Source organism: Podarcis pityusensis (assembly GCF_964106645.2).
Source record: "Podarcis pityusensis genome assembly, chromosome: 5".
In the NCBI taxonomy this organism is placed as follows: Eukaryota; Metazoa; Chordata; class Lepidosauria; order Squamata; family Lacertidae; genus Podarcis; species Podarcis pityusensis.
The window spans coordinates 93,597,492-93,612,428 of record NC_138032.1 but is presented as its reverse complement, the minus strand read 5'-3'; the positions used below and the strand labels follow the sequence as shown (position 1 = coordinate 93,612,428).

At 42.7% G+C, this 14,937-nt stretch overlaps 1 protein-coding gene across 1 annotated transcript in view; it reads left to right on the top strand.

Moving 5' to 3' along the window:
* VWF (von Willebrand factor) overlaps positions 1-13,157 on the top strand; it is a 155,535-nt gene extending 142,378 nt beyond the window's left edge. Inside the window, exons 49-52 of the mRNA XM_081005352.1 lie at positions 2,391-2,519; positions 3,397-3,436; positions 11,177-11,274; positions 12,800-13,157. Coding sequence (XP_080861478.1) covers positions 2,391-2,519; positions 3,397-3,436; positions 11,177-11,274; positions 12,800-12,988 — 456 coding nt within the window. The 3' untranslated portion in view covers positions 12,989-13,157. The remainder of the gene's footprint in view (positions 1-2,390; positions 2,520-3,396; positions 3,437-11,176; positions 11,275-12,799) is intronic.
* Positions 13,158-14,937: the final 1,780 nt, after the last annotated feature.

Sequence of the window (14,937 nt, the reverse complement as noted above, 5' to 3'; positions counted from 1 at the left end):
GTTGATTTCACCTAAAACTGGGTCCACTATAACGCCGAGTGAACACAGTTTGTCTGGAAGATTCCACTCTAGCATATATTCCATTGACAAGAAAGGGGCTTCTGCAAGAACATTTCCTGCTATTTCAAGCTCTAGATGAAAAGGCAACAAGCGGTCCAGTTCCTTGTGTCCTGGTGGCAGCAGTAGCAGTACTGTTGTATATTATTTATAGAGTGTCAGCTACATACAGGATAGAGTCCCTTTTGCTTAAGGGGCACTTAGACAACTACAGTCATGCCTTGGGATGAATACGCTTCAAGTTAAGCATTTTCGGGTTGCGCTCTGCAGTGACCCTGAAGTAACAGAGTGTGTTACTTCCGGGTTTTGCCGCATACGCAGACGCTCAAAATGACGTCACGCACATGTGCGGAAGCTGCGAAACACAACCCGCAGAAGCGCAGTCGTGTGTTACGTTCACTTCAGGATGCGAACGGGGCTCCGGAACGGATCCCGTTCGCATCCAGAGATACCACTGTACTGTAAGGAACTTGCAACAGGAGATGCACAAAAAATGATGGTGATGATTTTATTTATATGCCACCCATCTGACTGGGTGGCCCTAGCCACTCTGTGCGGCTCCCAACAACACATTAAAAAACAAAAAAATCTCAAACATTAAAAACTTCCCTGCAGAGGGATGCCTTCAGGTGTCTTCTAAAAGTCAGATAGATGTTTATTTCCTTGACATCTGATGGGAGGGCGTTCCACAAGGCGGGTGCCACTACAGAGAAGGTCCTCTGCCTGGTTCCCTATAGCTTTGCTTCTCGCAGTGAGGGAATCACCAGAAGGCCGTCGGAGCTGGACCTCAGTTTCCGGGCTGAACAATGGGGGTGGAGACGCTCCTTCAGGTTCTTCATATATATCCAGGGCAGATTTGAGGGTAAACCATACACAGCACGGGTCTGCCCTTGTGGCTCGTTGGAAGTTGAAACTGCTTCACATGTACTATTACGTTGTCGTCTTTATGAGGATATACGTTTGACTTTTATTACACCTGTTTTGCAAAAGTCCAGGAAAGAATCGGAACACCATAGTTTAAAACTACTGCTAGAGGACAAGAACCCCAAGACTACATTAAATGTAGCCAAATTCTGTGCGTCTGCAATTAATCGCAGGAAGCAAGTGGTATCCCATAATGACCAAACCCCTAAATGTTAATTACAGGGGGCACGCTAATAATTAATTTTAATTTTTTTATATTTAAATCCTTGTTATATTCATATTGTCCTCTGTATTTCTGATATTATTATTTTTTTGTGATCTGTGATATTGTGTGTGTTGATGCTGGTCTGTGACCGTATTAATAAATTCGTTCATTCATTCATTCATTCATTCATGCATTCATTCATTCATTCATTCATGCATTCATTCATATATATATCTGTGGATGGCCGCAGATGCTGAGCCACAACTCTCACAGATGGCTCCCCATAAGGTTGTCTTAGGAGTGCTTGTCTCTAGGCCTGAGTGACTTTCTGGCTTTCAGCATCATGAAATAATTATAATAATAATAATAATAATTTATTCATAACCTGCCCATCTGGCTGGGTTTCCCCAGCCACTCTGGGTGGCTCCCAATGGAATATTAAAAACACAATAAAACATTGAACATTAAAAACTTCCCTAAACAGGGTTGCCTTCAGATATCTTCTAAAAATCAGATAGTTGTTTATTTCCTTAACATCTGATGGGAGGGCGCCACTACCGAGAAGGCCCTCTGCCTGGTTCCCTGTAGCTTTGCTTCTCGCAGTGAGGGAACCGCCAGAAGGCCGTCAGAGCTGGACCTCAGTTTCTGGGCTGAACAATGGGGGTGGAGACGCTCCTTCAGGTGGAAGGTATCTCACTTACAGTCAGAGGGGGAAACTTGAGGGAAGATAGGCAAAAGATATTGTCTTGCTTGGCTTCTTCCTTTTTGAACATGAACAATAAGGGGCTGCTTTATACATGTTTTCCAGACAAATACACTGTGTATCTGGAGGGAACAGTGGAGCTATCTGTACCCCCACAACATGAATTCTGCTGAACATGTTACGCATACCATGAGTACACATGGCCAGTTACCACAACACTTCAAGCTCCAAAAAATATTCATATTTATTTCTTTATTAAATTTGTATACCATCCTAAATCCGAAGATCACAGGGCGGTCCCCACCTTTTGCCATAAGTAGATGACCAGGAGCGCATGGGACTGTTCCACACTCAGGTGAATAATCCCTTGTTGGTAGAAGTGTGAGCTGACCTTGAGACTTCCATCTGCTTGCTGTAGGGAGGGAGGGAGAAAAATACAACTTGATGGTGGTAACGATGACCATAATTTGTATAATTGGAAATTCTGTTTTTTCCCCACAGCCCACTGAAATGATCCAAGACGGGTGCGACACTCATTATTGCAAAGTCAACATGAAAGGAGATTTCACTTGGGAAAAGAGAATCACTGCTTGCCCGCCATTTGATACCAACAAGTGTCTGTCTGAAGGAGTAAGTAATTAACCAAGTGCCCTGTTGAGTAGATCGCACAGTGTGGTGATGATGCTGGTGCTGATTATTGTAGCACCATTTGTGTGGCTGGTCCTTTGCAGAGCAACGCAAGCACTCTGCTCCTTTGATTTGCAGAACTGGCCCTGCTACAGGTGCCACATTGTGCATTTGTATGAAATCCGTATTTTAGTGTGACAGCTTCCTGCCTACGGACATCAGGCAGGCACCTTCATCTGCTGAAACATTTTTTGTTTTTAGATAAGCCAACTCAGATATACAGAATGTTTGCAAGGGTTTTAATTTCTCTTTAGCTTATTGTTAATTTTAATTATGTTCTGAATGTTTTAAATAATATATTTGAGGAGGGCGGCCTCCGCCTCCCCCAGTTGATGGGCATTGCCTTAAAAAAAAGTGTGTGTGCATCGCATCTTGTGATCGTATTTGCGGGGTAGGGCTTGCTGGCCCCCCAATTATTTATTCAAGTTGGCACCCCTGAAAGAGAATTATTATTATTATTATTATTATTATTATTATTATTATTATTTTATTCGTATCCCACCCATATGACTGGGTTGCCCAAGCCACTCTGAGCGGCTTCCATATACAGTCATACCTCGGGTTACAGGTGCTTCAGGTTGCGCAATTTCGGGTTGCGCACCGTGCCGAATCCGGAAGTACCGAAACGGGCTACTTCTGGGTTTTGGCGCTTGCGCATGCGCAGAAGCGTGCCAAATCGTGACCTGTGCATGTGCAGACACGTGGGCCGCGGGTTGCGAACGCTGCGGGTTACGAACTTGCCTCCCGCACGGATCACGTTTGCAACCCAAGCGTCCACTGCATTTTAAAATATTTTAAATGAGATGCGTTCTCTTTTTAGGGCAAAGTCGCAAACCTTGACAACACATGCTGCAAAACATGTAAGTAGCTGTTTTGGTAGCTGCATATCTTTTATTTATTTTTACATTTGTGTTTCCCCCCAAAGAGCTCAAGGTGGCACTTGATCCTCACAGAAACTTTGTGAGGTAGGATATCCGGCGAGTTTCATGGCTTTCTTAGGGTTTGAGTCCTGATCTCCCAGGTCTTAGTCCAACACACTGAATCACTTGGCTTGATTCCATTTTGTCTGTATTGGATGTGACTGGACTGCAGGATTTTTTCTGACACAGAGATATAGCACCCTGAGATGCAGGTATCCCCCATTTTTGGAAGCTTTCACAAATGTATCTAGTACTTGGAGATGTGGAGTAGAAACTGGTACTATGTTCCACATGTGGTGGCTATGTAAAAAAAATTAGATCTTCTGGGATGACATCTATATAGAACTTTACAAAAAGTTTAGGGTTTCATTTTTTAAAAGACCAGAAGCATATCTACTCCGAAATACAGGATCAGACGTTCCTAAGAATGTAAAAGAAGGGTTTTTTTATACGCCACAGTCACAGCGAGAATCTTAACAGTGACTAAATGGAAAAGTGATAAAATCACTTCCAGGTCAGAATGGTTACAAATACTAGCCAAATATGCAGAGCTAGCCCAACTATCTGAAAAAATGAAAGCTAAGTCAAAACAAGTATTTATTGCAAAATGGGAGGTTTTCAAATCATATCTTAAGATCAATTGTTGTAGTATGAACTTGGTCGCAGCCTTCGAATAACTAAGTAAGAAACAAGGATATAAGAGAATAATACTTTAACATAAAATGAACAGATAGATTTATGCAGGAAGTTTGTAAATATTAAAAGAAGCATGGAGAAGACGGGAAGTTAGATGTCCCTTAATAAGATTTACCGTCAAAACAGATGATTTTATCCTTTTGTTTATTTTGTATTTGGTGTAATGACATAAATGTATGGTTCTTCTTTTTGACTTTTGTTGGTGTTTACAACAAAGCATAAAAAAGAGATGCACAATGGTCAATGACTCCTGCAGAAAAAAATGCATGCAAGAAAGTTCCTTCCTCAGGGGTTTTATTTTTGCTTTTGGTTTTAATTGCCTTGTCTAAAGCATAAACATTTTGAGCTGTAAAAGTATGATTCCCACTGCCAGAAGTTCAGGAAACACTATATTTCTTAAAGTGGAGACTTTACCCTGATTTTCTTCTTTTGCCTGGATCAGTCTCCAAACTAATTCTTCAACATGACCTCAAATAAAGGCGTCAGTTGTCAAGTTATATGGTGGATAATTATAGAATTTGTTTATCCCTGAAAACTATCCCTCCTTTGAAGGTCAAAATGTCAGCACCTCTTCACCCTTCAGTCTCTCTCCTCTTACTTTTTGTTCTGTTCATGTGCCAATAAATAAAAGATGGCCATCCCACAGTAACTGCTGTAACAAAACCCCAGTTTGAGGAATTTATTCCAAGATCATTTCTTGCCGTTGCCTGTCCATATATCAGCAAGTTCCAGTTTTAAGAAATAAAAGTCACTGGAGCTCTTGAGATAATAGACTCTCACTGTAAAGTGCTCACAGGTTAATTTAATTAAGAGGGGGGTTTTTTATCTGCACAGTGACTATTACTGAAAATAGCCAATTAACCATTACATAAAACAGATGTGAATGTAATACTGAAAAGGCTCAAAGACAACTTTAAAGAAACACTGCAGAAAATGAACAGCAAAGCAAATAAAATAAAATAAAATAAAATCTCCTAACAGTGTAATCTCCCAGTTGTGGCTTTCATCTGCTAATGGAAAGCTTTTTATAGGATGATGCTAAATATGTTGGAAAGTCCAAAATTTGACCAATATCGTTTTTCTGATTGGATTTTCTACTAATTCAAGGTTGAGGGAACCCAGTGAAAACTGAGGGAAAATTCCAATGAACATTATAGAGGCCCAGAAGTTGCTTTTAGGACCAACATGTCAGTTCTAGGGCTAAGTCAAAACCACCTGCCTCTTTTCATGTTGGTTTCTGCAAATGTTGAAAAGGACCTCCTCTTTATAGCCATTTTTGGCACTTGTGAACACATCTGCCTGGTCTCAATGATATTCTTGTATTTCCTAACACTGACACTTAAAACCACATAGGAAGCCACTGCCAAACGACAGGATTAAATGACAGCTTGGGCAAATGAGTCTTATAATGGCAACGAGAGCAGACAAAATGAAGGAAAATGGCAACAAGAAGTAGCCAACAGAAAACGGGGCGCCAAATCACAGTCCAAGTTCAAGGTGCCATGAGTCACGTGCCCCTCCTTTGCCACACCTTATCATGTACCAGTTTTGGCATGAAGACCCTGTTGTTGTTGTTTAGTCATTTAGTCGTGTCCGACTCTTCATGACCCCATGGACCAGAGCACGCCAGGCACTCCTGTCTTCCACTGCCTCCCGCAGTTTGGTCAAACTCATGCTGATAGCTTCGAGAACACTATCCAACCATCTCGTCCTCTGTCGTCCCCTTCTCCTTGTGCCCTCCATCTTTCCCAACATCAGGATCTTTTCCAGGGAGTCTTCTCTTCTCATGAGGTGGCCAAAGTATTGGAGTCTCAGCTTCAGGATCTGTCCTTCCAGTGAGCACCCAGGGCTGATTTCCTTCAGAATGGATAGGTTTGATCTTCTTGCAGTCCATGGGACTCTCAAGAGTCTCCTCCAGCACCATAATTCAAAGGCAAGCACAACCTTAGTCAGTCCCGAAAAATAGAATCTGGCGCAGGATGTGTTTTCTATTGCGGCTTGTATAAATGAGAAGATTTGGAATGCAGTGACAGAATTCAGTGCGATAACGCTGCTTCATGCATTTGCCAGTGACTTTGCAGAGCCCGTTTTAAGAACCTCTCACCTGGTGACAGTCATAGTAATGTAAAAGGGTAATATTGCTATTACAGATAAGATTTCTTGTATTGGTCGTGCCCAGTCGACAAATACAGTAGCAAACTATTTTTTATTTTAATTTTTTAGCATTTTATTTATTTATTAACATTCTTATATTACATCGGCAAACATTGTCATATTACATTACAGGACTTACTATAATATAATTTCCAACATGTATACAAAAATTATAGACAAATTTTATATACGTAAAAAGGAAATGAAACAAACAAAAAAGAACAAAGAAAAACAACAACAAATTTTTCCAAAAATCATATACATACCAACACACTAGACTTCCTGTCTATCCCGTTGTATATTCCTTTTTTACAAATGAATGTACTCTTATTATTGTATATTTCTTTACATATTATCTAATAGATTCCTATATCAATATGTGCTCTTAGTCTTATTTCTCAACTCAGTCTCACTCCAACGTCAATCAAATGCTAGCATAGATAGCGAACCTTTACTGTATTTTTGAACATATGTTTTATATCTATCCCACTTTTCCATAAATTTTTATTTTGAATTGCCTCTCAGGGTATTTGTTAACTGCACCATTTCAGCAAATTTTTGTAGCTTGTACTGCCAGTCTGTTATTGTCGGGGTTATTTTAAATGCAAGACTAGAAATAACTGAAAAAATTCTCAGTTTATTTGGGTACTCATCACTACGAATGGATGAGTTTGTATTTTAGTTCTCTAAGTATTTTCCCATCTTAAATTCAGTTCTTCACATTTCTGCAGCAATATGTGGTTTTTCAAAAACAAAAAATCCCCATTAAATTGCAATTAATGCAATTTTCTTCTAGCAAATATATTTTTGTATGCTGGTTTAATTAATATGCACATTTTTGTAAGCAATTTCCCCAAATAAAATACATTTCATGTGTTATTTACTGTATATATTACTGTAATAATACATGTATATTTGTACGCATTGCTTAGTTGGAGAGTTGCATTGCAAAATTCAGATAAGTGCAAATTTTGAAGGATAGGTGTATTTTGGCTTACATATTGGTGTGAGAAGTATAAGTTAAGTAGTTTCTTATTAAAATGCAAACAAAATCAAATTTTCAATTCATCTGCCACATGCATTCTAGGTCATCTTTTAAAATTCATTTTACGAACAGCAGCTACTATGGCCACATAGCTTAGTATATTGAGCTCTAAATCTCCATTTTTAAATCTCTGTCGTAAAGTTTTTTACAACTAGGCTTGCCACACATCAGGAAAATTCCTGACATGTCCTGGTTTTCAGTGTAAAAATGGCACTAGGGGCATTTTGCCGAAATGGCAAAATGTCAGGGAAAACCCAGATGTATGGCAACGCAATGGAAAAAGCAGCAGAAACAGCTCAAAAAGCTTTAAATCACTATTTTTGGGTTATGTCTTCTTAAAAAAAGGTCAACAACTATAATGGTATGGGGTTGCTCGTGCGTAAGTTGCCGCCTCTCCTGCCTATGTTGCCTTGTTAAACCTTTCTGTCTGGACAGCCCCTTCAATTCGTGGCTGCCTCAGTCGCTAGCAGAATCCGTCAGTGGGCGTTTCTTAAACCTTTTCCAACATAAAAGTTGTTTGACACCCAGTCTCCTCCTACTTTCTCTGCGCGGAAGTCTTCTGCGCAGGGAGGGCGTGGGTAGCGGAGGACCAGTGCTCTCCCCGCTGGTGTCCGGTGAAGAGTCTGGGAGCCCTCTCGCCGATTCCCCCATCTGCCCCTCCTTATTCCTGGTGTTGCACTGAATTGCTTCCCCATCTGCGGAGCTGCCTCTCTCCCTGCTGGGCCCTTCTCCAGCATCATTGGAGAGCCTTCCCTCCACCTCTAGCTCCGATGTCAGTTCCCTGACAACAACTTTGCGGCTGTCAGGAATTTTACTTTTTGAGACATGGCAATTCTATTTACAACAAAATGTACTGATACGGCAGCAACTAACCCTCCATTTCAAAACATAGTTACATACAGAGCACATTACTGAAGGAGCATGAACAAATACTTATATGTATACTCAGACGTATATGGCCTTTATGCAGCCAGAATCTCCTTTTATAGACAATTCATAACGTTACCCATCCAGTTCATATTTTGAATTAAACCCCTGGAGGATTTTGTATTCAGAGTCTACATCCAATATAGTTCTTTCTGCAGGAATTTCTGATGGAATTGTAATCCTTTGGCACGGATATTTTCCAGGCAGAAAAATTTAGGTCTTCCTGAATACATCCATATTCTGGAAAAGGCTGGATAATGGGAGCTTGTATTCTGTGGTACCTAATGCAGCTTTAATGCTCACAGATGCGAACCTTGATGGACCTCACTGTTGTTCCCACATAGATCTCATTACAGAGACACAGAATAGCACACACCACTCCTTTTGTATTACAGTTATAAAACTGTTTGTATGTATACAGTTTGTTGTCAGTAGGGTTCAAAAACCTTTTCCCCACGAGGCAATTAATTGCATACAGAACATCAGCCTCCAATTTCTTCTGCTAACAATGTCTCTAAGGTTCTGTTCACATCTTCATGAGAACATGGGGCCAGCCTAACACTATATAGGTTGATTGCTTTATTGACATAGCTGTCAACTTACATATTTGAAAATAAGGGACCAGCAGCCTTGAAAATAAGGGACCAGCAGCCAAAATAAGGGATTTTAGTCAACCAGCTGAAATACGAAGTTAAAAGGGACCAGATAATTTTGGAGAGCAGCGCCGGTTTTTAGCCCTTCGTTTCCAGAGGTTGCTGTTCAAGACACCAGCCAATGAAACACTGCAATTAAATAACTACAAGCAGCAACCACTTTTCGTGCAAAACGAAGTCCAAGCTACGAAGATGCTGCTGCAGTTCTGTATCTTTTATCTTGTGCTCCATCTGCAGCTCTCAGTTCCATCAGGTGGGGCGGGAGGAAGGGGGGGGAATAGCGCCCGAAGTAAACCCGCAGATCAGACCATCTATGCTAGTCTACCACTACAAATCTATGGGAGAAGCGCTTGCGGTCCTTCCTTTGTAGCCCTTGGAACACCTGCCCACGCCTCCGCCGCCTCCCCCTCCTCTCTCTGAACTGCTTTCTCTATGGTTGCCCTCGCTCTCCTCTCAAGGCTCCTCATCAATTCATAGGCCATGCCAGGCTGCCCATCTCATCCGGGTCCTTTGGCGGCGCAGCCGCAGTACAGCCTAGCGGGAAGGGGAGCGGCGGTGACAGGCAGAGGGGAGGCCCCAGGCAGAGACACTCAGTTCGACGGCCGCGAGGAGAATGGCGGTGGAAGGGCCCGAGGCTCCCGCCAGGGAGGGGCTCCTGGGGGCCGAGGCTGGTGAGAGGAGGCCGGAGGGGGGTGGGCCGGGCAGCCAAGCAACACAGTTGGAGCCTCCCTCCTCCCTGGCCAGCAGGGAGGGAGGGAGAGGAGCAGCTTCCTTTGAAACTCGGGAAATATAAGGGACATCATCAATAAGGGACAGCAGCGGGACACGGCGCTGGGATAAGGGACTGTCCCTCCAAATAAGGGACGCTTGACAGCTATGTTTATTGATTTGTCAATCACGTCTCTGGTTTTCCTAGTATATCATTCATATATGAAAGGGATCACAATTCTTTTTGGGGTTTTGTGGATTATCAGGTTTTATTCAAAGTTAGTAAAGCCCATCCTTTGTCGGCTGATTGAAATATCACATAATATTTAGGATTAGACAATGCTCTAATTTGTGCTATGCACACACGGCAGTTTTTTTCTATGTTCTGTACCAGTTCACAATGCCTGAATAGTGGGGCTTTTGTGCATGGACTGAATGTAAACCTTGGTCTAAATAGCGCAGTTCTATCCTGGAGTGGTGCAACTTCCTCTATTAAAGGAATCTGCAATTTTTTTTACATTTCTGATTATAATGCAGCCATAGAATGCATCAGTATAATGAGCTATTATGATGGACCAAAAGAAGGCATTTGGAATTATTTGAAAATTCACAAAACAAAACAAAGCTGTCCCGATTGAGCTTCTGATTCAGATAGCCATAGATTTGAGTCTCCTGGACTCAGAGCTCAGGACACAGAAGGAAGGAAGCCATCAGACCTGTGAGGCCCACAGCAGCATTTCTGCATGGGTCCCAGAGAGCACATGTGTTAGTGAGGATGGACAATATGAACGCTAAAGCCCACACATTTCAATGGCATGTGTGATGCTCCTGTAGATTGGCTGTAGACCGCCTTGTGGCACACAGCTTTATTACTGGTTGTAGTTATTAAAGCCTTGACAGCCTTATTGCCACCTCATGAGAAAAGCTGCTCATGTGATATGCAGCACATGGTTTGCTCATATCAATCCACCCATAGAACCCAACAATATTTACCCTGCCAAGCTCTGCCCACTTGTGTCACAGAAGATGGCTTACTGTTTTGGTATGCAGTATCGGGTGGAACCACTGAGCCTCTTGGGCTTGCCAATCAGAAGGTCGGCGGTTCGAATCCCCGCGATGGGGTGAGCTCCCATTGTTCGGTCCCAGCTCCTGCCAACCTAGCAGTTCGAAAGCACGCCCAAAAAGTGCAAGTAGATAAATAGGTACCACTCCGGCGGGAAGGTAAACGGCGTTTCCATGCACTGCTCTGGTGTTGGTGTTCTGCTGCGCCAGAAGCGGCTTTGTCATGCTGGTCACATGGCGCAGAAAAACTGTCTGCGGAAGCGGACAAACACCGGCTCCCTCGGCCTGTAAAGCGAGATGAGCGCCGCAACACCAGAGTCGTCTGCGACTGGACTTAACTGTCAGGGGTCCTTTACCTTTACCTTTTTATACAATGGTAGGAATGCATGCCTCTTTCTTACAGATGCTACCACTGCATTTTTCTTTCCTCTTTAGGTGTAGAGCCAGAATGCAAGCAAATCACAGGCAGACTGGAATATGTGAAAGTGGGCGACTGTGTGAATGAAAGCCAGCTGAATATCCACTACTGTGAGGTAATCTACCCTTACCCATTTTGCGAACTCTGGGTGAACAAGTTGAAGGAGATATTTCTGTAGACAATCTATGACATATCCTAGCATCCACTCATAAAGAGCAGGCTGCAGGGATGTATGTTCCTTCCTTTCTGGAACAGTATTTTCTGGCTCTGTAGAGATTGCCAGCTTGAAACACACCCAGATCATTCTGTTTCTCAATTTGGATCAAAGTTGGTTTGGCTGGGGGTGGAGAAGTATCAAAATAGACAATAACAGAATAGATCCAGGATAGATATGGGTTGTGGCTAAAAATGTGCTCCCAAACCACCAGTAGGAGCACATTGGGTACAGAGTAAACAGGAATGTGTACACAGCGTCAGTCAGTCTCCCTGTCTTCTGCCCAGCCTGAGTTGCATCATAAGCAGCAACTTAAAACCTTCCAAGGAAAGAAGTCTTGCTAAGTGTGGGCATATAGTCAGGGACAAAATGCACAACAAAGCCCTGATGGTCACTTTGCATAAAGAAAAGCAACTCTGGGGGTTTTATTTCTCAGTAGAAACACCATGAGTGGGGAAGGGAGCAATCACTGTAGTGCAAAGATGGCCAACAGGGAAAGTATTAATCATCTCTTCTCCTGCCACTTACCCAATTCCAAAGCTCGTTTACATTTTTGAATGGCCATTGGGGTTTACATTTATATTAGGCCTCCCTTCTGTGTCTCTCAATTGGAGCCAATCCAACTACCTTTACCAGGCATAGGCAAACTCGGCCCTCCAGATGTTTTGAGACTACAGTTCCCATCATCCCTGACCAGTGGTCCTGTTAGCTAGGGATGATGGGAGTTGTAGTCCCAAAACATCTGGAGGGCCGAGTTTGCCTATGTCTGATCTTTACTCTTTCCTTCATAGTTCTGGGATGGAGGTGAGTTAGCAGTCATTGTGACTCTGTGCTGCTAGCCAAGATCCTTTTTAACCAGAGATTCAAAGGATTTCACCTGGGGAGGGACTATCTGAATGCAAAACATTTACTTCCCCAATGGTCTATAATACTTTGTGAACATTGTTTATACAAATAATGTTCTGTGTATCATGAGGCTTTTATAGCAATAAATATCTAATCAATAAATGCAGATTTACTACATAAATCTGCAGGAACAGAATGGGAGGCTTCCAGGCAATGATCAGAAACTCTGAGTCCAATTAGAAGCCTGTCAGTCTTCATGTTAATGACTGAAGCTTTTCCAAGAAGTTGTTGGCAAGGCTATCACAGCTGAACACTGCTGCTCCTTTCTGTGTTAGTGGGCATGATGCCATGTTAAGTCATGGTTAAGGCAAATAAGGTAGAATTTTTGTTTAGGAGGCGTGTAGATACTGCAGCCAGAGTCCAATTTGCAAACCATGGTTTATAGAGAGCTGGCCTTCTGTCTTCACCTGACCTTTTACAAAACTAAGTTCCCAGAGACTGTAGGAGCAATTGTCATGGCAGAACATTTTACTCTGGAAATAGTGTGGCAGGAATAAAATATTTCTAATTTCACTTTCAGGGCAAATGCACAAGCAGAGCCATTTATAACATTACACTGAACAGCATTGAAGATCGGTGCACCTGTTGTTCGGCTACAGCGACAGAGTCCATGCAAGTGCCCCTCCGCTGTGCCAATGGCTCCATCGTACAGCATGAAGTCTTTAGCGCCAGACAGTGTGAATGTCTCTCTCGGAAATGCAAGCCATAAATATCTCTGGGAGCTAATGTGAATTTTTTTTTTTTTTGTACCCAGCTGCCAAGAAATTTACAATCCAATTCTAATTTTCTTTCTGTATTTTGTATTTTGATACCGTTCTTCTAGCCAAGGCATTCATTGTAACATACCAAGCAATAAACTCTGAACTCATTTAGCCACATATTTGGGATATTTTGCTTTCTGAATCTTGCAGTGTTCCTTATACGGGGTGGTGGTATGGACAACTGTCGGTTCTAAAATCTAGACAATTCACATAGCTACTCTGGGTTAAAAATTAAGGTCTCTGATCTGAGTTTCTGCTGTTCCCACTGAATGAAGAGCACTGAAGTCAGGATCCATTGACTTATAGGCCAGTGGGTTTTGCTGATGAGTGAACTGCCATCCCAAACTTTCAACTGAGAATTGTTTGCTCTCCAAGAACACTTATGTAAGAACCCAACTCTCTCCCTGCAAGAGTTTTCTTCCAGGTAATATGAGCCCAGAAACTCTTTCCGTCAGTCCTCCCAGCGCTGTCTTTAGCATATGCGCTGCCAGGGTGCAAAGATCCACCCAGCGCCCCCAAATTTAGTTTAGCCCCCAAATTAACTTTTATTATGCTTATTTCAGACACCATGCTTACGCCTTGTTTCTTGTTTACGAAAGAAGGAAAAAGAAACAAACTTTTTTATTTCGCCCTGACCCTGCTGCCGCGTAGCAGTGCAGCTCAATACAATACGTAACATAATATTTTGATGTAAGAGTTAATTTCGTGTGCACGGTGCTGTTGAGAATGACAAATGCTGTCGCTGAGTCAAACGCCGCTGTTGTGAATGATAAGCACCACCGCTGGTGCAGCGCGTCTTTGGTAAATGGGCGCACAAAGTCGAATGCCCTTTAGTGAAACAGTAGCTATACATTTCGGTAATACCTAGGTATATATGTATTTTTTTTTTCTAGCTTGATCAAAATTATTTCATAACAGGTAGATAGTTAAGAGCTTAGGTGGCTTCAGCGGTGGGCGCCTAGCCCCCCCCCCAGAATTCGGCACCCGGGTGCCCCACACCCCTTGCACCCCTAGGAAAAGATGGCCCTGGTTTCAGCCGCTGAGAATCAAGACTGCTCTTGTAAGCATTGCCCAGTCCCGGGTTCTGCTTTGGGTGACACTGGAAAGAGATGGAACATTGGGAACTGGTTTTTACATATACTATATATTTTGGGAAATGATTTGTCTGTCCTTCCATCTCTTTGTTCTCCATAGGTTAGGCCAGCTCTTGAGAGATCACAGCTAAATTTGACAAGGGAGTTTGGAAGTGGGGGTAGCGGTGTTTGTTGGGACACTGGCTGCCATTTTGAATCAAGATGATCAACCGAAATGTCACTTTGGGTGACTTTGCCCATTTTTTTTGCTTAGGTTCAGCTGCCTCTTGAGGTATTGTTTTGGCACTAGGCTTTCCAAGTGGAGGGCGAGGCTCTTCATCAAATGTTTGGAGACCAACTGCCATTATATTTCAATATGGTGGAGATCTTCCAAGGTACCTTCTAGCCACCTGCAAGACTCAATGTCTATAGGTTAAGCTAGCTCTTGAGAGATCACAGCTAAATTTGGTCAAATGCCCTTTAGTGAAATACCTAGGTATATATGTATTTTGTTTTTCTAGCTTGATCAAAATTATTTATTATTTCATAACAGGTAGATAGCTTAGGCGGCTTCAGGGGTGGGCGCCTGGCGCCCCTCAGAATTCAGCGCCCGGGTGCCCCACACCGCTTGCACCCCCAGGTAAAGAATGCCCAGAGTCCTCCCATTAGTCCCTTTCCTGAATCTTAACTTGTGAATTGGGGGGTGGGGGTGGGGACACAATGGATTGAGGAGGGGGGCATTAGCTGCAGCAACGGAGACAGATGCCTGAACTTGAGGCAGTTTTCTAAACTAGAGAAGTTTAGCTCTTGACTTCACAGAGACA